Source organism: Moschus berezovskii, chromosome 28 (genome assembly GCF_049115385.1).
Source record: "Moschus berezovskii isolate FMDL1 chromosome 28, NW_MosBer_1.0, whole genome shotgun sequence".
NCBI classification, from domain to species: Eukaryota; Metazoa; Chordata; class Mammalia; order Artiodactyla; family Moschidae; genus Moschus; species Moschus berezovskii.
The window spans coordinates 13,258,653-13,286,412 of record NC_142487.1 but is presented as its reverse complement, the minus strand read 5'-3'; the positions used below and the strand labels follow the sequence as shown (position 1 = coordinate 13,286,412).

At 44.8% G+C, this 27,760-nt stretch overlaps 1 protein-coding gene across 5 annotated transcripts in view; it reads right to left on the bottom strand.

The window, feature by feature from the left end:
• The window catches only part of SETBP1 (SET binding protein 1), a 406,613-nt gene that overhangs the window by 91,069 nt on the left and 287,784 nt on the right, over positions 1 to 27,760 (bottom strand). For 3 of the 5 annotated variants that reach the window (XM_055417274.2, XM_088833428.1, XM_088833427.1), the window contains 2 exons: positions 19,162 to 22,618; positions 16,810 to 16,875 (listed from right to left, as the gene is read on the bottom strand). In XM_055417274.2, the coding sequence (XP_055273249.2) occupies positions 16,810 to 16,875; positions 19,162 to 22,618 (3,523 nt within the window). The remainder of the gene's footprint in view (positions 1 to 16,809; positions 16,876 to 19,161; positions 22,619 to 27,760) is intronic. The other 2 variants (XM_055417276.2, XM_055417277.2) reach the window with 1 other exon arrangement.

Below are 27,760 nucleotides of genomic sequence, written 5' to 3'. Positions count from 1 at the left end.
ATGAACAAGTCACACAGTATGGGTTTAATAAAGCAGTAATTATGACCATTGATATTTACTGCGTGTCTCCTATGAGTCAGACCTTATGGTATACTTTTGTAAGCAAACAGATCCTAGAAGATGGAAATGATTATTATCTCTAAAGCTTTTGACTATGTGAATCACAACAAGATGTGGAAAATTCTTAAAGTGATGGGAGTACCAGACCACCTTACCTGTCGCCTGAGAAACCTGGATGTGGGTCAAGAAGGAACAGTTAGAACTGGACATGGAACAATAGACTAGTTCAAAATTGGGAAAGGAGTATAATAAGGCCTTATTTTGTCATCCTGCTTATTTAACTTATATGCAGAGTACATCAAGCAAAATGTAGGGCTGGATGAATCACAAGCTGGAATCAAGATTGCCAAGAGAAATATCAACAATCTCAGACATGTAGATGATACCACTCTAAAGGCAGAAAGTGAAGAGGAACTAAAGAGCTTCTTGATGAGGGGAAAGAGGAGCGTAGAAAAAACTGGCTTGAAACTCAACATTAAAATAAAATCATGGCATCAAGTCCCATCACTTCATGGCAAATATTAATAGCAGGGAAAAAAGTGGAAGCTCTGACAGATTTTATTTTCTTGGGCTCCAAAATTACTGCAGGCAGTGACTGTAGCCATGAAATTAAAAAGACACTTGCTCCTTGGAAGGAAAGCTATGACAAACCTAGATAGTATATTAAAAAGTAAAGACATCACTTTGCCAACAAAGGTCTGTATAGTCAAAGCTACAGTTTCTCCAGTAGTCAAGTACAAACGTGAGAGTTGGTCCATAAAGAAGACTGAGCACTGAAGAATTGATACTTTCACACTGTGGTGCTGGAGAAGACTCTTGAGAGTCCCCTGGACTACAAAGAGATCAAACCAGTCAATGTTAGAGGAAATCAATCCTGAATATTCATTGCAAGGATTGTTGATGAAGCTGAAGCTCCACTCTTTGGCCATCTGATGTAAAGAGCCAACTCACTGCAAAAGACCCTGATGCTGGGAAAGATTGAAGGCAAAAGGAGAAGGGACAGCAGAGGATAGACGGTTGGATAGCATCACCAACTCAATGGATTTGAATCTGAGCAAACTCTGGGAGACAGTGGAGCTGTGCTGCAGTCCACTGGGTCTCAAAGAGTCTGACATGACTTAGCGACAGAATAACAAAATACCCTATTTGGTAGAAACTATTATTATCTCTGTTTTAAACTTGAAAAATAAGAGGCAGAGATTGCTTAAGTCACATGCCCAAGATCTCTTGGTTTGCTCTCTCTGGTCAGCTCCTCTTTTCCCCCAGTTCCTTCCAGTGATAGCTCCCTGCCCTAAATCAGAGGGTGTCTGTCACTTTTTGGCCTGCGTTGGTAAGCAAATTCATGCGGGCTGCTTGCTGAGGAAGTAATATGAGCTCTCAGCTGATGAGGCTGTGATGAATGTACTTGGCAAAATAGAAGTCACTATCCCCCAGTGTGCACAACCACCAGATATGGAGACAGGGCTCCCTGACTCTGAAGCAGCAGCAGCTTCAGGGCATTTGTTTGTGTCTTTGACCCTGAGTGGACATTATCTGGGATTTCTCCTAGTGCAGCTGCACCTGAGGTCCCAGCTGATCAGCAAAGTCGAAGGGGAGCGCTGTATACAGGCAGAGTCAGGAGGTCAGGGGGAAACAGAAGAGGAGGAAGTACAAGGCCTGCTGAGGTGACCTTCAGAGTACCTTGATCTTCCACTCAGGAGGGTAACTTCAGGAGTCCGGGAAGATTTCCTCTGGGCACAGGGCTACGAAATCAAAGCTTCACAAAGCAGGTAGCTGGTGTAGGAGGGACAAAGACTTTACAAATAAAGAGCAACCCAGGCCCCAGCCAGCTAAAGCGTGCCTGCTTTTCTTGGGACCACCTCTCTAGCATGCAGCCAGCAGAAACAACGCCCAGGGACCCAACCTAATGTCTGTACTTTATGTGAATAAAACCGTCTCTAAATGCTGACATTTATAACTTCACAGGAAAGGTTTGGGAGGAGGGAGAAAGCGTAAAAGAACATTCTGTGTAGTGCCATGATGCTGCCAACAGTTTGTGGGTTGGATGGGGCCCTGCATTCCTAAAGATTAGACAAAACTGAAGGCTTCTTCTTCTTTAAAGTGAGGAAAAACAAACCCTCTCCTCATGTCAGTCTCAACTCTTCAGACTTTTTGTACAATTTTCCCCATTCAGGAGTAATATTTAACTGAAGGGAAATCAGAAAAGCTGTAGCTTTTTTTTTTTCTTCTAGAAACCAAAAGAATTTAAAGATATCAAGTTTAGCTTTCTAATTCAATTTCTGAACTTTCTATTTTTTAACGAGAGAAAGAATGTTAGTGGATATAAGGAGAAAGCACATGTTTTTGTGATTACTAGAATTTCCGTGGTTGGTATTTTATGAACATGCCACAAAGCTGTACTATGAGGACCAGAGAGCAATCGAAGCGACCCCCAACTCCTGACCCCTACCAAAGAGAAATGTCAGCGAGAAATCCAAGCAAGGGAATTATTTTCCTTTCCACATTGGATACTACAGATTCTGGACTGTGAAAAGAAGTTAAGGCTGAGAAGTACTTTGACTTAATACATGTTCCAAGCTACCTCCTCCTAGCACGTGAGCTACACCTGAATTGTAGACTGAGATTTGGTGGCTGGTTAGCTTTCAGGGTGAGCTCAGAGCAAGTCATTATAACTCAGTTGTCCAGACGGGGATGAAAGGAAAAGCCACTGATGCCTACTCATGAAGAAAGGGTTCTTAAGCCATTCAGACATGTCACAGAATTACAAGATGGCCCAGAACTACATAAACAATCAAGGTAAGGTGGCCAAACTACTCTGTGGAAGACACAGTGATCACCATGCCATTTCTTTGACCTCAGTGGCCGCCCCTTGCTGGTAGAACCCGACTGAAACCTACCACTCAACACAACGCTCTCTGACAAGGCCTCTTCTCTAGCCCTCCACAGAGATAGCCAGTCAAGCAGGCCATGCCCCTACTACTCACATTCTTTTTTTTCTTCCAAAATATATCACATTTTGTTATTTAATTATCTTATTTGTTCTTTTTCTCTTCTACATCAGCTAGTAAACTCCATGAATACAGAAGCCCTATCTTTCTGGATCATTTTTATATTCCCAAGAGTTTAAAAAATTATATATGTAATGAATGAATAAATGCTATAGCTTTTCAAAGAACATTGTATATATATTCATATTAACCCCAAGCTGTTCATCTCTATTCATTATTTACGTAAATCCAACCTATTCTTCAAGGTCCAGGTATGGTACCACCTCCTCCAGAAAGTGTCCCATGTGAAACTCTAGTCTACAAATGAACTGTCCCTTTTCTGAGTTCTTTACCATCCAGCTTAGCAATCTGTGGCTTGGTAATTGACTTTTTAACTGCATTTTTATAATTATCCATGAGGTAATTATTTTAAAATCATCCATGATCATCTACCAGATCACAAGGGGAAATCTACAAAGAACACAGGTAATTAGTCATGAAGCAAATGTTAGTATCATCCCCTCTGAATAGTGTTTTGAACAGAAAGCAGAGCATGTGTAAAAGTTGGGAGGTTTGGAAGCACAAGGTAGCTGTGTTCATGGAACAGCAGAGAATACCAGGAGCTGGAGCATGGGGGTGAGGGGTGTCCGGGCATCAGAAAGATGCAGGAAAAGGAGAAGCAGAGACTGGACCTTCTGCTGGAGAGGCCACATAGAAAAAAGAAGATGCAGGCAGCCTCCAGGAGCAAAGACTGCTGCTGCTGCTGCTGCTAAGTCGCTTCAGTCGTGTCCGACTCTGTGCGACCCCATAGACGGCAGCCGACCAGGGTCCGCCGTCCCTGGGATTCTCCAGGCAAGAACACTGGAGTGGGTTGCCATTTCCTTCTCCTCTAGGATCAAAGACTAGCCCCTAGCTAATAGCCCAGGTACCTTGGTGGCTCAGTGGTAAAGAATCCACCTGACAATGCAGGAGATACAGGTTCAACCCCTGGCTCACAAGACACCAGGAGAAGGAAATGGTAACCTGCTCCAGTATTCTTGCCTGGAGAATTCCATGGACAGAGGAGCCTGGCGGGCCACGGTCCATAAGGTTGCAAGAGTCAGACACGACTCAGCGACTTAAACAATACCTCGATGCAAAAAGCACAAGAAACTAAATGGGAACTCAATCTGAATGAGACTGGAGTCCCATCCTTGTCCACAGTCTTCAGCCTTGCCTGCACCTTGATTTCAGCCTCATGAGACCTTAAGCAGCTGAGCTTCCTGGATCTCTGACCTACAGAAACCATGTGATAATAAACGTTCACTGTCTCAAGCCTCTAAATCTGTAATAAATCTTTATAGCAACAATAGAAAATGAATACAAATTTCACTATTCCTCTTATCACTGCATTTTAATGAGTGGGGTTAGTAGATAAACTGGGCTTTGAGACAGGTGCCATTAACTAGTGCTCACAGACTCTGGCTGCAGCAGACCAAATTTCAAAGGGTTGAAACTGCCTCTCTTTTCAAGAGAACTTCCGAGCCCTGCAGACGATGCCAAAACGGTGAACCTGCAGTTATCTTTGGGTGAAATGTGTATTTTGTCACTTATCCACAATCACTGTCTAATCCTGACACCTTATCTTTGTCATCAAATACAACTGTAGTCCAGCAGATTTCTGCCCTTCCATGTGCATATGTGTGTTCACAGGGAGATTTAACTTCACCCCAGTATGAGCATAATTGGGAGAGAAAGCCTGCTGTTCAAAGAAGACTTCTGTAGAAATCTGCTGTGTTGTATTTTCTGCACTTGAATATATTATCCAAAGTGGAAGTGAAAGGAAATGAACATTATTAATGACCATGTGGTAAGCAGTGCCCTGGATGCTCTCGTGTATACTCTACTTTCCTTTGGCTCTCATAAAATTCTGCCAGGTAGGTATTAATAGCCTCGTTTTTCAGATGAGGAAAACGAGGATCAATGAGGCTCAGTTGCCCAAGGTCATGCTAATAGTAAGTGGGGATTTAGTATCCAAATCTGCATCCAAGAGTCTTTAACTCCCCAGCATTTTAATGCTCTAGTATGCTGCCTTAGACGTTGCTGGATTTACTCTCAAGCTAGTGAGTTGTGTCCTGTACAACTCAGATTTTATCTGAGTGAGTCGAGACATTCTTACCTAAAATAAACAATACAAGGCCATAAATAAAAAAGCACTGAAACGAAAGTGAAGATATTAGTTATATCAGAGAAGCAGGAGATGCCAGAATCGTTAAGGAAATAAGTAAGATTTGGAAGCCAGATTGAAAAGAAGAGATGTTCTATGTGAAGGAGGCAGTGGGGTGACTGGAGATTCAGATCCAGGCTAATTATGGTATTTTCTGTAGGATGAGGTAGAGATTTAGCAGAACTCACAGCAAGCCACTAAGATGAAAATGATCGGGAAACGAGGTGAGATAATGGAGGGTATGTAAAGCCAGATAAAGAATTTGGGGCTGCAAGAGAAATGGTTATTTCTGCATCTGGCATCAAGTACTCATTTTGTTGTGGTTGCCTTCGTGATGCTCCGTGAAAATTATTTCATTCTTCTTTTTCCATTTCAGTAATTAATATATTTGTTTAGTTAGACTTATAAAGGGTGTGCTGAAGCTGAAACTCCAATACTTTGGCCACCTCATGCGACGAGTTGACTCATTGGAAAAGACTCTGATGCTGGGAGGGATTGGGGGCAGGAGGAGAAGGGGATGACAGAGAATGAGATGGCTGGATGGCATCACCGACTCGCTGGACATGAGTTTGAGTGAACTCCGGGAGTTGGTGATGGACAGGGAGGCCTGGCGTGCTGTGGTTCATGGGGTCGCAAAGAGTCAGACACAACTGAGTGACTGAACTGAACTGAGGTATGTAAAATTCCTCAAACTTTTCTTTAAAAAATAACAAAGTTTTAAGTATTAGGTTTGGTGTTCTGTGATTTAGTGAATGAGAACATTTTTGTTTTCCCTTTGCATCTCCTTTGTGATTTTTCAGAATGTCCAACCTCCACCGAGTCTCTGTTCACCAGATGGGACGAAGGTTCTGTACACAGAATCGGCATCATACCCCGGGTCCAGCTAACTGGCTCCAAAGAGATCCTTTCAAATTAAAAAAAATTGTAAGAAGAGCACAGAAGTTCTTAAAAAACTAAAAATAGAACTACCATGTGACTGAGTAATCCCACTACTGGGTATAAACCCAGAGAAAGCAATAATTCAAAAAGACACATGCAGCCCAATGTTCATTCCAGCACTATTTACAACAGTCAGGACATGGAAACACCCTAAATGTCCATCAACAGAGATGGATAAAGACGATGTGGTACATATATACAATGGAACGCTACTCAGCCACAAAAAGGAATGAAATTGGGTCATTTGTAGAGATGTGGATGGATCTAGAGACCGTCATACTGAGCGAAATAAGTCAGAAAGAGAAAAACAAACATCGAATATTAACACATAAACGTGGAATCTACAAAAGTGGTATAGATGAACTTATCTCCAAAGCAGAAATAGCGACACAGACGTAGAGAATAAAATCTATGGATACCAAGGGGGTAGGGAGATGAACTGGGAGATTGGGATTGACATGTATACACTACTGATTCTATGTACAAAAAGAATCTGCCTGCAATGCAGGAGACCAGGGTTCGATTCGTGGGTCGGGAAGATCCCCTGGAGAAGGAAATGGCAACCCACTCCAGTATTCCTGCCTGGAGAATCTCATGGACAGAGGAGCCTGGCGGGTTACAGTCCATGGCATTGCAAGAGTTGGACACAACTTAGTGACCAAACCACCCCACCAATGAGAACCTACAGTATAGCACAGGAAAGTACTGAATGCTCTGTGGTGACCTAACTGGCAAGGAAATACAAAAAAGACTGTATATGTGGCTGATTCACTTTGCTGTTCAGCAGAAACTGACACATTATAAAGTAACTGTACTACACTGAAATTTTTTTTTAATTGTAGCAAAGACCAAATTGCTTATTAGCCAGTTCCTTATTCTGAACTCCAATATTTAACCCCCAGACAAGGCCTCTTGAGGGTTCTTTTGATAACTCAAATGCTGAGTCATGCTACTGACCTTGCAAAGACTCTGGAAATACAGTGGGAAAAACGGAGGTGATGCGAAAAGTCAGGAAACCTGGAACCTAGCACTTTTCTCTGTGCAAAACTGTTCAATGACTTTGGACAAAGACTTCAACCCTCTGGGTTTTGATTTCCTTGCCTGGCAAGTGGGAGAGTAACACTTATCTGCACATCTCAGTGGAGCAGGAAGATCAAATAAAAGTTGGGAAATGTGCTTTGAAAAGCAGAATGCCCTCTTCAGATGTAAGGGGTCACTGGGATGTACCCCCAGGGAAAGCTTTTTATCCCTTTGTGTCCTCAGATCCTCCAATACAGAAGCCCCACCTCCCGACCCACTCCTGCCCACCTTCTCAGGCTTCCAGGCCCTTCAGAGAAGAATGGGGAAACCCCAGCAGAGGCAGCTCTTGGACCTGCTTGTTCTACTTCGTGGATCTCCCCCTCTTACTTTCTTCTTTGTATCCAATTTGTTCTGAATCCTTATGCAATAAAGTAAACACTCACATCAACTTGCTTTTACAACATGCAACTTACTATTCTAAAAGTTATTTTCCTGTAGACCCGGTGTTTATTTCCAGTCATTAATGGGTCCATTCCATTCCGTCGCTCAGTCGTGTCCGACTCTTTGCGACCCCGTGGACTGTAGCTACCAGGCTTCTCCGTCCATGGGATTCTCCAGGCAAGAATACTGGAGTGGGTTACCGTTTCCTTCTCCAGGGGATCTTCCCGACCCAGGGATCCAACCCGGGTCTCCCGCATTGGAGGCAGACGCTTTAACCTCTGAGCCACCAGGGAAGCCCCATTAATGGGTAGTCTGTCATTATTCTCTCTAGTTGCTTTCCACACATGTATATATCCATTTCTTGTCTCCTGGGAGCTTTACAAGGTCTTTGAGGGAGGCATGTTTCCTGGGACTTCATCATTTCACCCAGCACCAAGCTCACCACCCTTCATGCTGGGCCAGCACTCTTTAACACCAGTGTGTACTTCATCCCTCCAGGATACAGTTTCATATTCTCTGTGTGCAACTCTGCCTTATGAAAAGTCCAACCGAACCCATAGACTGTAGCCTGCCAGGCTCCTCTGCCCGTGGGATTTCCCAGACAAGAATATTGGAATGGATTGCCATTCCCTTTTCCTGGGGACCGACCCAACCCAGGGATCGAACCCGAGTCTCCCGCATTACAGGCAGATTCTTTACCATCTGAGCCACCAGGGAAGCACTCTTAAAAGTCCATCCCCACTCAACTGCTAACTTCAACCTAGCTAAGTACATTCCTGTACCCGCCACATATGCCCAGCTCCAGGTCTTCGCCCATGTGAAATGGAATAGCTTCAGCCATATCAATAAACAAGGATGTAACAGCCATCAGTGATTTCAAGCTTCCAAAAGTGAATGAGGGCTTTGGAAAGGGAGCACAATGCCTGAGATCCAGCATGCCACCACCCCCATGGTGACTGCCAAAGAGCTGGGGGAGGGGTGGGGTGGTGAAGCAGGTGTGAGAAATAAAAAACAAAACAAAACAGGATTTGGCCCCAGATAGCTGAGGTGCATAAGAAAGGAATGAATTCAGTGAGTCCAGAGGCTTGCATCTCCCCTAACACAGAGATTGCTAAATTCCTTAGCTCGACATTTGGTTTTCCTTATTGTGTGAGCTGGTAGCTCAAATGGTAAAGAGTATGCCCACAATCCCAGAGACCTGGGTTCGATCCCTGGATTGGGAAGAGACCCTGGAGAAGTGCATGGCAACCTGCTCTGGTATTCTTGTCTGGAGAACCCCTATGGGCAGAGGAGCCTGGAGGGCTACAGCCCATAGGGTAGCAAAGAGTCGGACACGACTGAGTAATTAACATACTATTGCGTGTACTATGTGGTAAGTTGCTTCAGTCGTGTCTAACTCTGTGTGACCCTATGGACTGTAGCCCGCCAGGCTCCTCTGTCCATGGGGATTCTCCAGGCAAGAATACTGGAGCGGGTTGCCATGCCCTCCTCCAGGGGATCTTCCCGATCCAGGGTTCAAAGCCTCATCTCTTATGTCTCCTGCGTTGGCAGGCGTGTTCTTTACCACTAGAGCCACCTGGGAAGCCCTTTTCCTTACTACTTAACAATAATTTATGTTCAGAATGCCTAGTCCCTTTGTTGCGAACTTGTGTATAGTTTGACTACCTCTCCTGCCTCCTGGGCTCAGAGTCCTTAACATTATCACCAAATAAAATAACTCTACTTTCAGGTTATGTCTAATTTTTTAGTGGACATCCATCTGGTGCCTCAGTGAATCACTATGCAGCCACTCTCAAGGGTTCAAGTCCAGGATTTTGTTTTTCACTAAACACTGTCATCCTTTCTGATCCTGCATCACTATGGCTCCCGCTGTTGGCCACTGAGTTGGCACAGATTAAATTTGGTCTGCATTAATCCTCAGGTGGTTTTATGTATGCTAACTTCATCTCTTTTCAGTATAGTATAGGAAACTGAAGGTCAGAAGCCCTTTCTTGCTTTTCTTTTGTTCTGGTCTCTCTATGTGTTGTATCTTGGCACTATATTATATGTTTAGTAACTAAAGGGCTCATTATCGTTTGCAAGAAGGTAAGCACTTTATGAAGCGGCACATATATATTTATTCCACAGAGTAGTACAGACCTCTGAAAGATCAACAATTAAGCTTTAGTCTACAAAACTTTGTACACAGTAAACATTCTGTAAGATTCATTTACCAAGACTTGAACTGTTCCTCCACACACTCATGGTAGCACAGCGCACATCCATGGTACCATAAACAGAAACTTTCAAACAGCCATTCAGTTCAGTTCAGTTCAGTCGCTCAGTCGTGTCCGACTCTCCGCGACCCCATGAATCACAGCACACCAGGCCTCCCTGTCCATCACCAACTCCCGGAGTTCACTCAAACTCATGTCCATCAAGTCGGTGATGCCATCCAGCCATCTCATTCTCGGTCGTTCCTTTCTCCTCCCGCCCCCAACCTTTCCCAGCATCAGACTCTTTTCCAGTGAGTCAACTCGTCGCATGAGGTGGCCAAAGTATTGCAGTTTCAGCTTTAGCATCAGTCCTTCCAATGAACACCCAGGACTGATCTCCTTTAGAATGGACTGGTTGGATCTCCTTGCAGTACAAGGGACTCTCAAGAGTCTTCTCCAATACCACAGTTCAAAAGCATCAATTCTTCGGCAATCAGCTTTCTTCACAGTCCCACTCTCACATCCGTACGTGACCACGGGAAAAACCATAGCCTTGACTAGATGGACCTTGGTTGGCAGAGTAATGTCTCTGCTTTTTAATATACTATCCAGGTTGGTCATAACTTTCCTTCCAAAGAGTAGGCGCCTTTTAATTTCATGGCTGCAATCAGCATCTGCAGTGATTTTGGAGCCCAAAAAATAAAGTCTGACACTGTTTCCACTGTTTTTCCATCTATTTTCCATGAAGTGATGGGACCAGATGCCATGATCTTAGTTTTCTGAATGTTGAGCTTCAAGGCATTACCATGACCAAAAACTGAGGCCTGTGTGTCTGTGGGACAAACAAGGTGGAGCCTGCCTGGAATCTCTGACCTCTTTTAAAATACTAAAACCTTTTCTATATGTGGCTTTCACAGGGAGGCAAAATGACATAGGATAAAGAGTATGGCACTGTTTTTATGCTCCCCAAATTGGGGGAACCTTAGACTGAAGGCCTGCTAAGAATGAATGTGTCACTTCCCATCAAGGGCTCACTATAGAACAAAGCCTTCTAAGAAGTTGGAGCTTCTAAGAAGCTTCAACCACAACCAAGTTTCACTTTCTGCACCTTTGCCCCCTATTTTCTTATCATCTACTTATTCATTACCTCTTTGCCACCTGAACTTGGCACACAGCCCACCCCACCCCCCCACCCATACGAGGCACTGAATACATAATTGCTAACTTTTCTGCTGTCTCCAGAGCCAACAATATGTTCAGACAAATTCTCATATATCCCCATCTTCTATGAACTCCGTAGCTCAGGCCCTCATGGCCCCCCACCCCGTTCTTCTGATTCTTCTCTGTGCCCTTGTTTCTTCTCCAACAATTCTGTCTTTCCTTCTCTGTGCCTGCCCGGTCCCCTGTTACTCTGCCTCTCTTTTTAAGGTGAACCACAGGGGTCCCCCCTTACACTCTCTTTCCTTAATTTTCCAGGCTTCCCCTTTGGTGAATCTCCAGCTCTCCTCTGTGCAGGGCTGCCAACTGCTGCCTCACCCACTCATCTCCTTACACACCAACCAGCCTCCCTCTTCAATGTCTATGGTTCTGTTCACGTGCCATCATGCTTCCAGTTGCCCGAGGCCAACATATTGGAACCCTCTTTGATTTTAGCTAAAGATGGAAACAGATGAGTCAGGAATGACTCATTATTATTTACTTTTTTCTTTGAGCACCTGAGTAGTTATGATGCTTTTAAGAGGCTTATAATCTAGGGGGTGGGCTGGGGGAAGAAGGGTAGGTAGAGGGTACAACTCAAATAAGAAATGAATTATTACAATGTCATATGAAAAATGCACGATGGGGTAAGTTTGCCCAACCCAGACAAGAGGGAGGGAGCAGTCAGGGGAAAAAGACAATAATTTGGTCATTTCACAATTTTTGCCTAAATAATGAAAAGGCTGCCCACTACTTAATTAAGCACAAGCCTCAGAGCGTGGGGTAAAACCTTTAAACTCTAGTACAACATACTCCTTATCTACCATGATTCCCCAATTGCAGATCCTAACCTCAACAGAACTTAGATTAAACACTATTTCCCAAGTATTTTTGGGTATTTCCTCCTAAATACCTTTATTGGCATAGCTTCCTTCTCACTCTATGCTTGACTCCACTTCCTCCCATCACCACCCCACCATCTTCATGCTCCGAAAGACTCTTCCATCCTTGAAAAAATGCCAAACAGAAGAATTTCCCGGTTCCACCTCTCCACCAGCACTGAAAACACGGCAGTGGCTTGTGCTGCAAGACAGCACAGCATCTTCTCTATGATGTCCTGATGGTCCTTATAATCTAAGTTGCATCTATTTTCCTCCCCTAGGTTATTCAGGAGAGCCTCCCGATTGTACCCTCTTTGAGGGCAAAAGCATCGAGTTACTTAATGCTTTGTTACTATTATTCATTAATAGTAAAGCATCCTTGAACTACTCTCCTAGGACTGTCCAAACCCATACATATACTAGACACTAAATTAATCATTTAAAAATGTCACTTGTCTTTATTAGTTCCTCTTCAACTACTTTGTGTGAAGTGCTATACTGGCACAGGTCTAAGACATGATCCCAACAAGTGTTCAGCCCTATTGCTTGCTTGTTTACAGAGTGAAGACATGGTTTTCTGGGGGATCCTTCCAAAGGCACTATCCTTATCATGGCCCAGTGACAGGCTAGCCTTTGGAAGGCATGCTTTACTGATTTTTCTGGCCAAGAAAAGCTCCATGTTGTATTAAAGCCAAGTCTGTCAAAATTGTGACTTCTCTGTAGATGGCTCAGATGGTAAAATATCTGCCTACAATGCAGGAGACCCGTGTTCGATCCCTGGGTCAGGAAGACCCCCTAGATAAGGAAATGGCAACCTGTGCCAGTATTCTTGCTTGGAGAATCCCATGGACAGATGAGCCTGGCAGGCTACAGTCTATGGGGTGGCAAAGAGTCAGACATGACTGAGCGACTAACACTTTCACTTTCCGTACCTACACCTGAATCTTCATAACTCTCCAAAGCCGCAGAGGTATACGTAAAATATTCCAAAAGGATGGGGGAAAGCTTGCCAACTGTGGGAAGATAAATGGCCTGGAAACTCCATGCTCCAAAGGCAGATTGCTGGATTTCTGGTTCAACGTAGCAAAAGAGATGCTATTTTTTTTCATTGTCAGAAAGTTATGGGTCACAACATTTAATTTGATTAATTCCTGGTTTCCAAAAGGAAACCTTAGGAGGAACTGTGGGAGGCTCAATAAAATAAGGATGTGCAATTGTGAAGACAGAAAAGGAAAAAAACATTACTTCCATCACAGTCCACAAAGATCGTTTCCAGTCCCAAACATGGGTCCCCAGAGATAGCCTGGAAACAAATTATTGTCAAAGAGATGCTTACTTTTTACAACAGCTCACAGCAAAATAAAGCAGATAGCTTAACATTTCTCCCACACTCACCTCTCTCTCTGTTTTCCTTTTATTCTCTCTCGCTTCCCTTTCTTTCCGCCTGATGTTAAACTTCCCAGTCTGAGCCCTTTCACCAATCAGATATGTATCATGGGATGAGTCGCTTGTCCTTCCTAAACCTCAGTATTCTCATAAGCAAAATGAAGTGTTTATACTATCTTAGTACTCTTTTACTTCTAAGTGTGACTATAGGTGCAAGTTTGCTCAATCTGCTCTCAGACAATTGGTCATATTAGTGCTCTAACTTATTTGGTTCTAAATTGATGACTGTGCTTTCAGCCTGCACAATGAACAAGTTAATTTGTTGGTATAATTATGAGGTCTCATCTTTTGGAAAAGTGAGATCAAATGGTTACGTGAAGTCACTTGAGCCAACGATGAATGGGATATCACATAGGTTAAGACATGGGCCACAGGAATCTGCTTTGAAACTTCCCTGAACAGCTAATTAATTGGTCAACTTGGCTATAATGTGGGCATTTTCTCTTTAACTGCACATTCTGGTATGTGTACATATTCCAATCCATTGTATAAATTCGAGACTCCTAGACTATCAGGTCTGGTCAGAACCCTCACTGTCCTAGTATTACTTGGGAAAACTGTGAGTAAAAAAGATCTTCCAGCTGGTTAGCAGAGGAGACAAGACTGAGGCAGGTACTCATAATCTCACTAATCCACACAGCAACCATTAGCTAATTAATCTTTCACTTCCTCCCACAGGATGACCCAGAATTCAACTTGGATTGAGGTCAGACAGACCACACTTCACCAGCTTTCCATTTTTCACTCTTCCTTCTTTCCTGGTTTTAACTTTCTCCTCCCATGAGTCCTCTTCTTCCTTCTATTTCAGTTTTAGAAAACTTTCCACACACATGTTTCTTTTGTATGGTTTTCATGACATTTTGTCCATGTGGTTAATATTCCCTCATCTGTATGACTGATTGGAGGAGGCTTCTGTATTATTTTTGGCTTGGGCATCCATTTCCTGCCTGTGACTGACAACAGAGACTGCCTCCTGAAATGCCCACAGTGCCTATAAGAGGAGCTGACAGAGGGCAAGGCAGAGTCACAATAAGAAGTGGAGTCACCCAGGCTCAAGGGAATTCAGCTACCTACATGGCAGGCCTCTGATATCTGAGACGTGAGCTAAGAATGAATTCTCAGCATCCACTCATCATGGGGAAAGTACTTGACACTGGGGACTCACCTTGATTAAGAATGGCATTGGACTAAGAGGTAATAGGTATAAACTTAACTCTCCTCACTGTTTCTCCAATATCTGATGGGAGCCTAGACAGCAGCAGTCAAGATATCTGAAGCTCCTGGCCTAACTTTACATCAAAGTATGCAAAGACTGTTTTCACCAAGAGGTTGGAACAGGAAGAACATCATTCACACTAAAGACTTCTTCTACTGCCTCATGAGAACTTGGCTCTGAGAGCATATAGCCTCATCTGAATATGCACTGTCACCCTTGGACAGGTCTGTTCTCTAGAATGTACCGCATGTCAGCGTGCTTGAGATGGTGGTGCCTGGTGAGACAGCAGCCCAGGTGAAGCTTTTCCCAACTCTGAGAGTCTGTGCAATTCACCTTCCCACTATTTATCCATTATTTGGCTCCAGGCAAGCATTTTTATAGGCGAAGATTTACCAGATGGTGTGCATTTAGAAAATAGGTCAAAAGAGTCACTGCCTTTTGAAACCAAAGAAGCAGTAGGACAGGAGTAAAGTAAAGGAAAAAGGTGAAGAGTCTGTGTAGCTTTCCAGCTCTAGGTATGTGGTAAGGGGGCTAATAAGACAACACATCTATACACTGGGGCAGGGGGATGGAGAACGAATGACTTCCTAAGCAGAAATGAAGTGTGCAACTGCTGCTGTTGCTAAGGGGGGTCTCTAATTCCTCTCTCCATAACGGTAATGACTTCTGTTTGGGCTTCTCTCATAGCTCAGTTGGTAAAGAATCCGCCTGTAATGCAGGAGATCCCAGTTCGATTCCTAGGTCGGGAAGATTCCCTGGAGAAGGGAGAGGCTACCCACTCCAGTTTTCTTGGGCTTCCCTTGTGGCTCAGCTGATAAAGAATTTGCCCACAACGCGGGAGACCTGGGTTCGATCCTTGGGTTGGGAAGATAGCCTGAAGAAGGGAAAGGCTACCCACTCCAGTATTCTGGCCTGGAAAATCCCATGGACTGTATAGTCCTTGGGGTTGTAAACAGTTGGATATGACTGAGCAACTTTCACGTTCATCAGTTCTGATCTCATGGTCCTCTTTTCACCTTGCTCCTAAATTTGGTCCTCAACAGGGTAAAGAATGGCATTTATATTTACGCCATATCAATTTTGGAGAAGACTAGATCGTGTGAAATTGGTCATTAAGATGCTATGGAAATGAGCCACATGGAGAAGGAAGAGGCGGAAGAGAAGGCGTGGAAGGACAGATGCTTATTTTCTAAACATGACCTTCAGTACCATCTAGCCAAACAGATATCTCGATTCGGATAAAGTCTCTGAAAATCTTAATGCTTCCAGTAACCTCAATTTCATCTCATCTGTCTCCCAGCTTTCAATGGGACTTGGTACTCTTTGGAGTATATTACATTAAGGTGAATGCTCTGGGTTCCAAGTACTAAGGACATTTTTTCCCTGATGTTTCAGGGGTTCAGGAATAGAAGGGGCATTTAAAATATCAAGGAGAGGCCATGGTTTAGAAGGAAAGGGAATGATAGGGAATCTGGTCTGTTCCAATAAGGTATTCATCAAGACGTGTAGCGACAACAGGTATAACTATATAGACACAGAAGCCACTAACAATTAAGATTCATGATAATGTTTAGAAAAAAGACTCATACAACACAAAACTAAGCACAAGCAGTGGCAAAAATAACTCAGGGAACTGGATTTTAGCAAGGACAGAAGTGGAAACCTTGTCAGCATACATGTTTCCAGGCTGATATTTAGTCAAGTTTAGGCCATAAGAAATCCTCCTTCATTGGCTGGGAGCTAAATCAAGGGCTGTCTTCTTGTTTTAATTACTCTCTTATGCACTCATCACATAATTACTGTGCAGATGCCCTAGGGGAGAGCATGTAATCAGAGGATAGATGAGATTCTGAGAGGAAGGGTGGTGGTGAGATATAGGGACACTAACTGGGGACCAGGACCTGTGCTCTAGGCTTGGCCTTAACTAGCTGGGTGACATGCAGCTGAGTTGCAATGCAGAGGGCAAAGCCCTAGGCTTAGAATTAAAAGTGACAGTTTTTCTGAACCTGACCGCTTGATCACTTGATCGCTGAGCCTCAGTGTCCTGTTTCATAAAATGGAAATGAAAGTTATTTCTCTTCTAAGATTGCAGGAAGGGCACTCTAAGAAATACGTGTAAAATGGCTTTAAGAATTGAAACATGCCATACAAAAGAGATCTGGCCCAATTCTTTGAGTTACAGGTTGGCAGACAGTACCCCGAAAGAGGTAGGATATCATACCTAAGGTCATAACAGAGTTGGGTGCGGAACTCAATTTCCAGGCTGAATCCAGCTTTCTGCGGCTAGCTGCAAAACAATAAGAAGTTGCGGAAGGAGAGGGAGAATTTTAAATGAAGTAATAACCACCTTGTGAATACAAACGCAAGGAGTTGTGTATGGCTACAGTGTGGCTGCCCTCAGATGCAAGGTCCGGAGATGAACCTCTAGCTGACAAACTTAAGCCAGAGCCCACCTGTAATACAGTCCAAACACGCAGAAGTCCCCATATGACTGCTGAGAGCCCTAATGTAACAGCAGCTGGCTCTAGCTTCTGAGACTTTGGTTCTCAGGTCTGTTAAGGTAGGATTCTTGCTTGCAGGTTCTTAGGAATCAGTTCAGTTCAGTTCAGTTCAGTCGCTCAGTCGTGTCCGACTCTCCGCGACCCCATGAATCACAGCACGCCAGGCCTCCCTATCCATCACCAACTCCCGGAGTTCACTCAAACTCATGTCCACAGAGTCGGTGATGCCATCCAGCCATCTCATTCTCGGTCGTCCCCTTCTCCTCCCGCCCCCAACCTTTCCCAGCATCAGAACATACCATTATTGTTTTCTAACTAAACAGTGCTAAGAAAATAGAAATAAGACCCTTTGCTCATGGCAAGTTCAATTCCACCACATTGGAAGAGAAAGTCTGTCTCACGTGAAAATTTAATCTTTTAGCAACTCTTGCCTGTGTGTGTTAGTTGCTCAGTTGTGTCCAGCTCTCTGCGATACCATGGACTACAGCCTGCCAGGTTCCACTGTCCATGGAATTCTCCATGCAAGAATACTGGAGGGGGTTGCTATTTCCTCCTTCGGGGTATCTTCCTGACCCAGGGATCAAACCTGGGTCTCCTGCATTGCAGGCAGATGCTTTACCATCTGAGCTACTAGGGAAGCCCAGCTCTTATTCGGATGGGCTTAATTTAGGCTTTGCACAAAAAATAAGCACCTTCAATAAAGTCTGGTGATCAGAAATGAGGAAACCCAGAAGAGGACATCTATCTGGGCAGACATGAAGTGTGGGCCATTCAACACCTTCGGCAAGTGCAGGAGACATGGCTGCTAATTGGTCACTTCATCAAGCAAGGACAACATCTACCACAAGAGCAACTCACAAGCTAGTGGCAATTTGGGGCAATCTTTAAGTGGCTTCTAACTCAGAGCCATATTTCCTCCTGAAATCTGCTGACCTGGAAAACGTCTCTAATCCTCATGAATGGATTGCCTTCACTTTTACTAATTTGACTCCCTGTGAAGGAGGAGGATAAGCCAGGGATATGCACCATACACAGAGGTCAAACAGCACACTCAAATCTTATCAGGAATGATCAGTCCTTTCAACTAGGCTTTGGCCAGAGAGTTTGTCTGGCCTAAGGAGTTTCGACTCTTTTCCTAGTAAATAACTACTCTGTTCTACAGGAGTCTTACCATCTGTGTGATATATGGACAGGGACAAAGGGATATATGTGTAGAAGTGCGAGGCTTCTGTGGCAAGGAAGGTTTACATGGGTGGGCACATTAATAAGGAAATTCTGCCAGCAACTGAGAAGGAATGGGCAACCAGCACTCAGTTTATGAGATTAGTGGGCAAATCCCAACCCCCGTGGATGTGCCAAGAGACACGGTGGCAAAGTCCCACGGAGGCAGGAAACGCACGGTGCTGACAGCCAGGTTCCACCCCGGCCCCAGCTTTATGCAGGGAAATGACAGGTCAAGGCTTCACTTGAGGGGTCTACAAAGGGCTGCTTATCAAATGCCCGTGGACAGAAAGAGGAGAGCATGGCCATGGCCTCTGGCTTCCTTACCGCGCAGCCTTCAAGATTCACTGGTCATTAGCTTCCGATGGCTCTGCTATAGGTGTTTCAGCCTAGGCTGTGTGACATCGAGAGCAAGCATGTCAGATAAACTAGGTATTCATGTGCATCCAGCTCTGACATTCCTGGGATCTTGTTGGTATTCCTAGTGCGTTTTACAGGATTTACCCAACTCGCAAATTCACCATCAGATCAGATGAGGGCCTAGGCACCATATTTTTCATTAAAAGCATGAAGGCAGTGGGTATGGATGTAGTCTAGGCGGCTACTGGGGCTGCCTCTGGGCCCACAGTCCTCAGGCAATGGCGCCCAAAGAGGCAAGACAGTAAATAATGATTAATAAGGCAAAAAAGGTATAGCAGACTCCAGTGTACAAGAAGACCCACTGTCGTATGGTTCTACCTCTCTGCATACTAGTGAGTGTCATGATGTGCCGAAGACTGCGGACTGCTGAATGGCAGGGCCCAGCAACCAAGTCACAGGAGAGTCCAAGTGTGAAGCAAAGTCGGCCTTACCTGGAGATGCGGAGGAGTCGTAGGAACTTCTCTCCTTGCGGTTCATCTTGAAGGCTTGGATGTCCTTTTCCCTGTACGTTCCAAAGCCTTCGTAGCTCCTCCTTTTGCTCGCACTCACATCACTGTCCCACTTGTCGTTTGGAGGGTTCATCTCGCTGAACACGTCCAGGCTCTCGGGTCTTGCGCTGCCCCCGTCCCCACCGCTGCCGGAGTACCTTTTCGCGCAGGAGTCCGCGGGCTCGCTGCTCAAGTCCCCTTTATCCTTGGCCTGCGTCCAATGCTGGGCATCCGAAAGTGACAGCGTAGACAAGGTGTCCACCTCAAAGTTGCTCTTGGATGCTTTGTGGCCGGCTTCACCGTGCTGGTGCTTCTGCTTCTCCTTATGCTTGTTTTTCTCACTCACCAAGGAGAGCTCTTTGTCCGCGCCGCTCAGCCGCTCGCTCAGGATGTGGCTGGAGAAGCCCGTGGCTTTGCCTGCGAAGAGACCGCTCAGGTTGTCGTGGGTCCCCAGGAGCCGGTCTTCCTTGTGCTTATGCTTGTGTTTGTGTTTGCGCCTGTGGAGCCGACCGCTGGACAGACTGGCGCTGCCCACCTTGGGAGGATTCAGGGATGGCTGCCTGTCACCGAGGCCCATGCCCATGGGCCCCTGCAGGTGCACTCCGTGCTTCGCTTTATGCTTGGCTGTACCAGACATCTTCACGTGGGAGCTTGTGTGGAACTGAGGTGGTGGCACTGTGGGCCTCATGAACGGGGACGCTGCCCCGAGCGTGTGTGACAGGTACAGAGGAGCTGGGTACTGACTGTAATAACCAAGGTTCATCATAGGCATTGATGTGTAAGGCATTCCATAGGGTGCATAGTAACTTCCACTGGGAATAGGGTAGCTGAACCCTTGTAAAAAAGGCACCTTTGTCATGGTGTCATTGGTTTTTGCAGGCCTACCACGCTTCTTCTTTGACTTTAAGTCTGAAGTCCTACGAAGATAGAGCAACGGGTCATACTGGATATATGGCACCGGATAATAGTGATCAAAATTAATCCGAAAAATGCTGGGATACGGATTCTCATGGTAAAAGGTGTAACTCCGGTGGGAGATCCTGAACACCTGGAACTTCGTGATGAGCTCTTCTAGGTCTGCCAGAAACTGGAGATCATCACGGTTTTGCAGGCTTTTCCGTTTCCTCTTGTGCTTTGGCTTCTTGAGGCTTTCGTGGGCCAGAAAGTTGTCCACGATGAGATGCTTCTGCCGGTGGCCATGCCGGTTGTTTGTGCTGGTGTCAGACGGGATGGCCTCCGGGGCGTCCAGGGAGCAGAAATCGAAAGAGTACCTCCGTCGGGATTCAGAGCTCTTCTCGGCTTGGTCAGACGTGCTGTTGTTGTCTGTCCCAATGCCACTGTCACTCGGGATCGTCTCTTCACTGTGGGACTCGCTCACAGGGGACAGTGTTATCTCCTTGAGCGACCCGATCTCGCAAAGGTGTGAAGGGGAGTTGGCCATCAGCCTGGGTGGAGACAGCTTCCAGGTCCCACTGTGGATTCCCTTTTGGGTTTTGGTTGGAAGAGCACTGATGGGCTGGAGATTTGGCATAGTTTTCAACTCTGAAAAACTGGTTTCAGTGCTGGCGGGGCTCAGGTTGCCATTGGACCCACCCAACTGTGTCGAAAGTGGGTGCATAGCTGCTGGTGAAGACGCCACAAGTGACTGAAAGTTGGAAGGCACGGCGGGAACATCCGGCTGGCTGGAAACAGGCCTCGGGTGCTTGAGGGCTGTTTTGGGTTCTTCGGATGGGGGTGGCAGCTCTGCCCTCGGCTTCCTGCCCCTTTTCTTGCCGATGTAGATGGTACCCCTCTTGCTGACGTTAATCTGCTTGCCCAGTTTGCTCTCGATGGCTGCTGCCCCAGGGCTGGTCTCTGGGGGAGCTTTGGCCTTCAGTGCTATGCTGCTGGAGCAGGACAAGATCTGGTTCAATATATTTTTCCTCTTGAGTGTTTTCATCTTATTAATAGTTTTGATGGTCTTCTTATCCAATACCCCAAGCTTTCCAACTTTTTTGTGAAATTTCATCTCGCTCATGGGTTTGTCCTCTCCTGGCACTAGTTGGGCCAACTTAGCTAAACTACGTCGTCTCTTTCTCTTCTTGGTGCCAGGAAACTCCCGACTGATGGGACTGACTGGACTGGTGGACGTCCCCTCATGAATTGTCTCAACTGTGAGCAAAGGCTGCTTCTTTGGTCGCCCCCGCTTCTTTTTGACTGGCGTGATCACAGTAAGACTGTCTGTGTTGGTGTAGAGAGGGCTGGATGGAGTGATGGGATAAGCAGACGGCGGTTCCACCATTAATTTATCGGAGGTGGCCATGACTGCCTCCCGAAGCAGACTGGTGGGTTTTGGTTTGCTGCACGTCCACCTCCGCTTGGCAGCAAATTTGGGGTGCTGGATTTCTGGCAGCTTTCTTGGAGAGTGATCTGTGCATGTTGGAGGCGTCATGACCATGGGTGGCTTTCTCTGCTTAGGTACACCTCCTGGGACAACTTTCTCGGCATTTACACCAGTTTCAAGGCCAGCTGAGGGGGACTCATTCTCCATCATTTTACCCAACTTAGGGACACGGGGATCTTTCTTATTACCCTCAGGGTTGGAAAATATCCTATTAACTACTTCACTGCTCATAGTGATTCCCGAAGTCAAGGCTTTCTCTGGCATGATCTTTTCCACCACTGCTTTGATGGACTGTCTCTTTTTCCTCTTATGGCTGCTTGGATCGAGGCAAGGTGCCTTGATAGGGATAGTAATCCGGACATGGCTTGAGTCATTTTCAGGATTACTGATGGAACTCACATGCTGCCTGGCTGGTGAGGCCTCTTGGGCATTATCCGCAGAGTAGCCTTCCCTTTTTCCTTCAGTGCTGTCAAATGCTTTCTGAGCATTCTTGACCCAATCTAGGTCTGAGTTTGGTATGGTTTGACTTATCACGTCTTTTTTACTGGACTTTTTCTTGCTGCTTATGGTAGGTGGTTCAAGGGGCTCCTTTGTACTTCCTCCATCTTGATCTACCAAGGGCTGAATCCCACTGCACTCAGCAGAGCTGCTGGGTGGGGCTGGTGAGCTGTGGTTGCTTGGAGATGGAACCACACCTCCCAAGAGCAGATCTTTGTTACCGTTGGACAGCTGATTCCATGTGCTCCCTGCGCTGCCTTTCTTACCCTGGGCCTTTGCAAAGGAAGCCATGGGCTCAAGAGCTGGGATCTTGCTGGTGCTTGCAGTTTCTCTGCCAGACTCTGGACTGATGAAGCAATTCTGAGTGGCAGGTCCATTGTCAGAGTTGGTGGACCAGTCCATGTGGTTCTGGCTGCTGCTTTTTTGCTGGTGCTTTGGTTTTAAGGTGTCACTGGTGAAATCCTGTGGGAGGCCTGGGTCATAGTGGAGAGCTGAGTGTTTCTGTGGCCGCTCATAAGCCTAAGGGTGGGTGGAATGGAGAAGGAGAGAGAGAGAAACAAAGATGAGCATGTTGAACGATTTAAAATTTCATATCAAAAGGCTTAATTATTTATAAGTTGGAAATAGCCACCTTTAACACCAGAATGCTTTGTGGAGGTATATTTTTCAGTTTCTTCAGTAAAAATATGTTGTGTTGATTTTGAACAATAATAAGGATGCTTTAATCGTTGCCTTTCTCACCTTAAATAACAGGATCTATCTTGGTTTAATGCAATCTCAAGAACGAGAACTGTTTAGAGATGGGAGGTCCTCTAAAGGTCCCACAGTCCAATGCTTCCATTTTCCAAATGAAGAGGCCAAAACTTCAACCATGGAGAGTCCTGCCCATGGCAGAGTTCAGGCGAGCATCTTAACTTCTCAACAACCTGTGCTCATTTCCATAACTCCAGCTGCAGCTTATTTCTGCCCCAGTTTCTCCTCAAACACACATGGTTCCCTATTGCAGTTTGTGTCTGTCTGGGGTTTATCCTGGAGTACAGCATCTCTGCAGTCAAACAAGCAGCTCATTAGGAACCAAGAAGGAGAAACAGCACAAGTTGAGAAATTAAAGGGGAAGTCTGTTGTGAAGTATGGGGTTTGGAAAAATCTGGTTTTCATGAAACAGAATGAAAGTCTGAACCCAGTGCTGCTTACTTTGCCCCCAGCAATGACAGAGCTTTATTGAGACAATCCCCTGGCAACACAAAAGTCAAGGGAGGAAAGTAAGCAACTCGGGGGCGAACTGTGGCTCCTTTAGAGCGGAAGGACTGTCCTCCATTACCAAATACCACTTTAGCTTGGGCCTTTGCTACATGTGTTGTTCTCATCCCAGTTCTGGCACCTTATCATTTTGACAAGGACCTTGTCTTTTTACCAACTTATTACTTGAAATGATAATATTGTCTGTTTGTTGTTTCAAGACTGTGATATATTTTCCTAGTGGTTTGGTTTTAAAAATAAATAAGACTTAATTTTCTTCCAAAAAAAAAAAAGAAAAAAAGAGGGAACTGCGACTGCGACTGCATGGGGGAAAGGGGCCTGTCAAATGTTCTCATGTTTTCATGAAACAATGTAACTCATCTTCGTTGTACTTATCATAGTTTTAAATTTACATTTGACTTTTGTGCTAATTTAATTAATGCCTGTTTTCCTTTCACAGAGATACCAAGCACAGTACCTGGAAAATAGTAGGCACTCAATAAACATTTATTGAATAAATGAGGGAAGATCCATTCTACTATGGGTAATCCATTTTGTCATTAGTGAGATTCAGTTCAGTTCAGTTCAGTTCAGTCGCTCAGTCGTGTCCGACTCTCTGCGACCCCATGAATCACAGCACGCCAGGCCTCCCTGTCCATCACCAAGTGAGATTAGTGACCTGTATATTGCAGCATATTGTCTGCAGACACAGTTACCCTCTCCAGCCCTATTTCTTATGCCATTCCTTCTGCACGCACCATTGTCTCCCACGAAGACATCTATCACAACCCTTAAATGCAACGTGCTATTTTTTGTGTACTTTTTTGTCTTCTCCTAGACTGGAAGTATTTTGAAGTCAGAGATGCTCTCATTTATCCTTTTATCCCCAGTATCTACTACAAAGCAAACCACCCAGAACGTTCTCAATAAAAGTTTGTTGAATGAACAAACAAAATGATATTTAAGATGCCTATTACCATGACAAAATACATGGCCACACACAAAAGACAATAAGCCACCAATCACTCATTTCATAATGGCTCATAATGAAACTGGAGTGCTCAGATGCATTAAATGTTGAACAAAAGATCCTTCCCAAATACTTAAGGACTAAAGATACTTGAATGGTAACTCCCCCTCAAAGCAATTTTTACTGTTAGCTCTCTTCCATCTCCCATTAATTGTTTCACTTTCCAATTAACTCTGCTTTTGGGGAAACCCATGTGACTGTCAGGAGGGTGGATTTCACTCTGGCAGTTGAAAGGTGAGGCCTGCTCACTTACACTCAGGGCAGATCAGCTGAAAGTAAGCAGTTAAGCATGCCTGGTTCCCAGTGCCTCCATCTGGACACTGCCGGATCCCATTGTTTCTACCATTTCAGCTGCAATTTGCCCTGCTGGGAGAGCTTGGCAATCAAAGGGCAGGGTGGACAAAAGGGAAGCACAACAAAAGATCAGCAGTAATGGGGGAAATGGTGCTTTAAACCTGGTGCTCAGATGGCTGCAGTGAAGGGGCAAAGAGGACTGAGGAGGAGTGCTTTTTAAGGGGTTCAGGAGAACAAGGCTTTCCTTCCAGCAGTGGCTGATGGCTATATCCAGTTGCATTTCACAAAATCCCATTTCTTCATCTGTCAGCCATGACAGATTATATACACAATGGTGAGGCTGTCAGTTCCAATATGTCCTTCACTGAGAATTGAGTACTTACTCCATTGAGACAGAGATAGACATGGCAAAACAGGCTCTGAGCTCAGTTGCAGGGGTGCAAGCTCTCCCTCCAGTCCTTCCCCAGCAGTCTGGGGGATATTATTCCATATAGAGGGCTTTGGCTGGGGCCTTTATTAACCCACATAGCACATGTTTCCGTTTCCCCTTTAGACTTTGGATTTTTTTCTGGGGGATCAGACCTGAATCTTTTATGGACTTTATACTACCCTCAGTCCCCCGCAAGGCTATCTCTGAAATGGTTAGCAAATAAGGGAAGAGCTGATGATATTCTATATTGGGTTAGATTATTTTTATAGAAAACTTTTAATACAATCAAGTTCAGCATGACTCTTGGTTGCTTCCCCATCCCCACTAATTGACTGTGGGACTCACAGTCATTCTGAAGGTCTGGCTTCCTTTTTATATGTGCTTTCCATGCACATTGAGCCTAGGCCAAATGTTCATCAGGGAAATACCATTTTGAAAAGACTAGACAGATTTCTTTCCTACAGGATGTGTTTATGGAAGCATGTCTGTCATGCAAAAAATTACTTTATAAAGTAGATAACTATACCCTCCCCCACAACCAATGTATAAATTAACTTATATAAATTTAAATTTTGTACAAGTCAGATTTCTTTTTAAAGAGCATTTTATTTTTTACATAATTAAAACAAGCATTAAATCACTGCATAAAAACTTAAAAGTCTATGAAAAAGGAATAAAGGTGCCTTATCTCACGGTTATCTAAAGCAAGTCCCAATTTTTGTTTCAATAAGAGGATAACATGATGATTCCGACCTGAGGAAAATCATATAACTCATCAAAAATCGAGCATGACTTTGCGGATGACAAACGACACTTCTGGGTTACCTGTGTTTCTGCTACTTTTTGCTGACACCAGTCATTTTAATGTGCTGTTTGTGAGATATTTTGCTTTTACATGAACGGGAAGATGTGCCTGGGTATAAGGGAAGGAGGGGAGCATTATCTCTTATTTTGGCACTTGGTACTTCTCAAGATGTGGTCCTGGATCCCTGCATCACAGCCAGCTAAGGTTCCGGTTATTAATACAAATTTCTGGGCCCTGCTGCAGATACACTCATTGGCCATCTCCCAGGGTGGGACTAAGGAATGTGCATTTTAACATGCTCCTCAGATAATTCTGAAATATAATTGAGTTGTAAAACCACTCATCTAACGTTTTAACACCATAATTCCTCTGGGGTGGGGCTCTTATGCGGTTGCTATGACATTCACAGCACTTTTTGGTGGTAAATATGCAGAGCTACCACAGGCCTGTTAGGATATGTAGTTTGGCACCATTGAGCATTCCTGATTGCTCTCTGAGCTCTTTGTAATTCACATAGTTAGAAACTCTTAACACAGTCCATTCTCTGTTCAGGTTTTCCAAGTATACTGCACAGTGAGCAGAAGAGTCAATTACATGGGTGGGTGAGAATCCTGTCCTCCCAGAAAGAACTGGGCATGCAGAGGTTCATGACCTCCCACCCTGGGATTTCTATTTCCCCATCTCATCCAAGCCAGCCCCAGAGCTCTGGGAATCCCGCATTCCACCCCTGAGGCTTGAAGCGAGTGCTCAAGCCTGAGCAAGAGGTGAGTGTGGGAGAAAAGGAATGCAACCCCACACTGTCTGATTCAAGGTTCTCAACCCTGGCTGCATGTTAGAGTCATCCAGGAAGCATTGTAAAGAACACCACAGCTCAGATTTGACCCAGGCCAATTAAGTCAACATTCTAGAGGTGGGACCTGAACAGTAGTACATTTTTCAAAGCTCTCAGCTATCCCAATGCGCAGACAGAGTTGAGAACTACCAGATTATATCAAAGACAGGGGTCTGGGTTAGGGACTAAAGAGGCTCTGATATTATCAGGAGATGTTCCAGCTCAGTGGTTTTCAAATGTGTTCCACAGAGTCCCAGGATTTTGTAAAGACATTTCTGAATTGTAGCCAGTGAATTGGGCAACAGAGAGGCTCCAGACCATTCTTTTAACCCCCAATTGAACAGAGCAGCCGTGCAAAGGATTTCATTTAACAGAAAGGAGGTGGAGAGAGATGGTTCTGTCATTTAAGAAAAGACTGAAAATTACCATTTTGGCACATGAATAGGAGGAATGCACATGCCAGCTTCCACTGAACTTGCTCTCAAAGCATCTCTCCTAAGCCCAGTTTGTTCTGCATTTGCAAATGGTAGGTAGAGAAGAATGTCAACTAAGTACCTGATTTAAACCAGGGCTTTATGATCCTCTGAATTCAGAGAATTCCATGAATTATCTGTGTCCCTTCAAAATTCCTATGTTAACATCCTAACTCCCAATGTCATGGTATCAGGAAGTGGGGCCTTTGGGAGCACAGTGTTGCATTAGGTCATGAGAGTGGAGACTTCATGAAAGGGATTAATGCTGTTATAACAAAAGAGACCCCAGAGAGTTCACTTGTCCTTCACCATGTGAGCACACAGAGGGAAGAGGGCCGTCTATGAATCAGGAAACGGGCTCTCTCCACACACTGAATCTGCCAACACCTTGCTCTTGGAATACCCAGCTTCCAGAACTGTGTGAAATAAATTTCTGTTTTTACAAGCCACTCCGTCTACAGTATTCTGTTATAGCAGCCCAAACAGACTAAGACAATGGAATATAGAAAAGCCCCTAAATGCACACGACGTTTCCAATTATATATATACAGTTCTCAT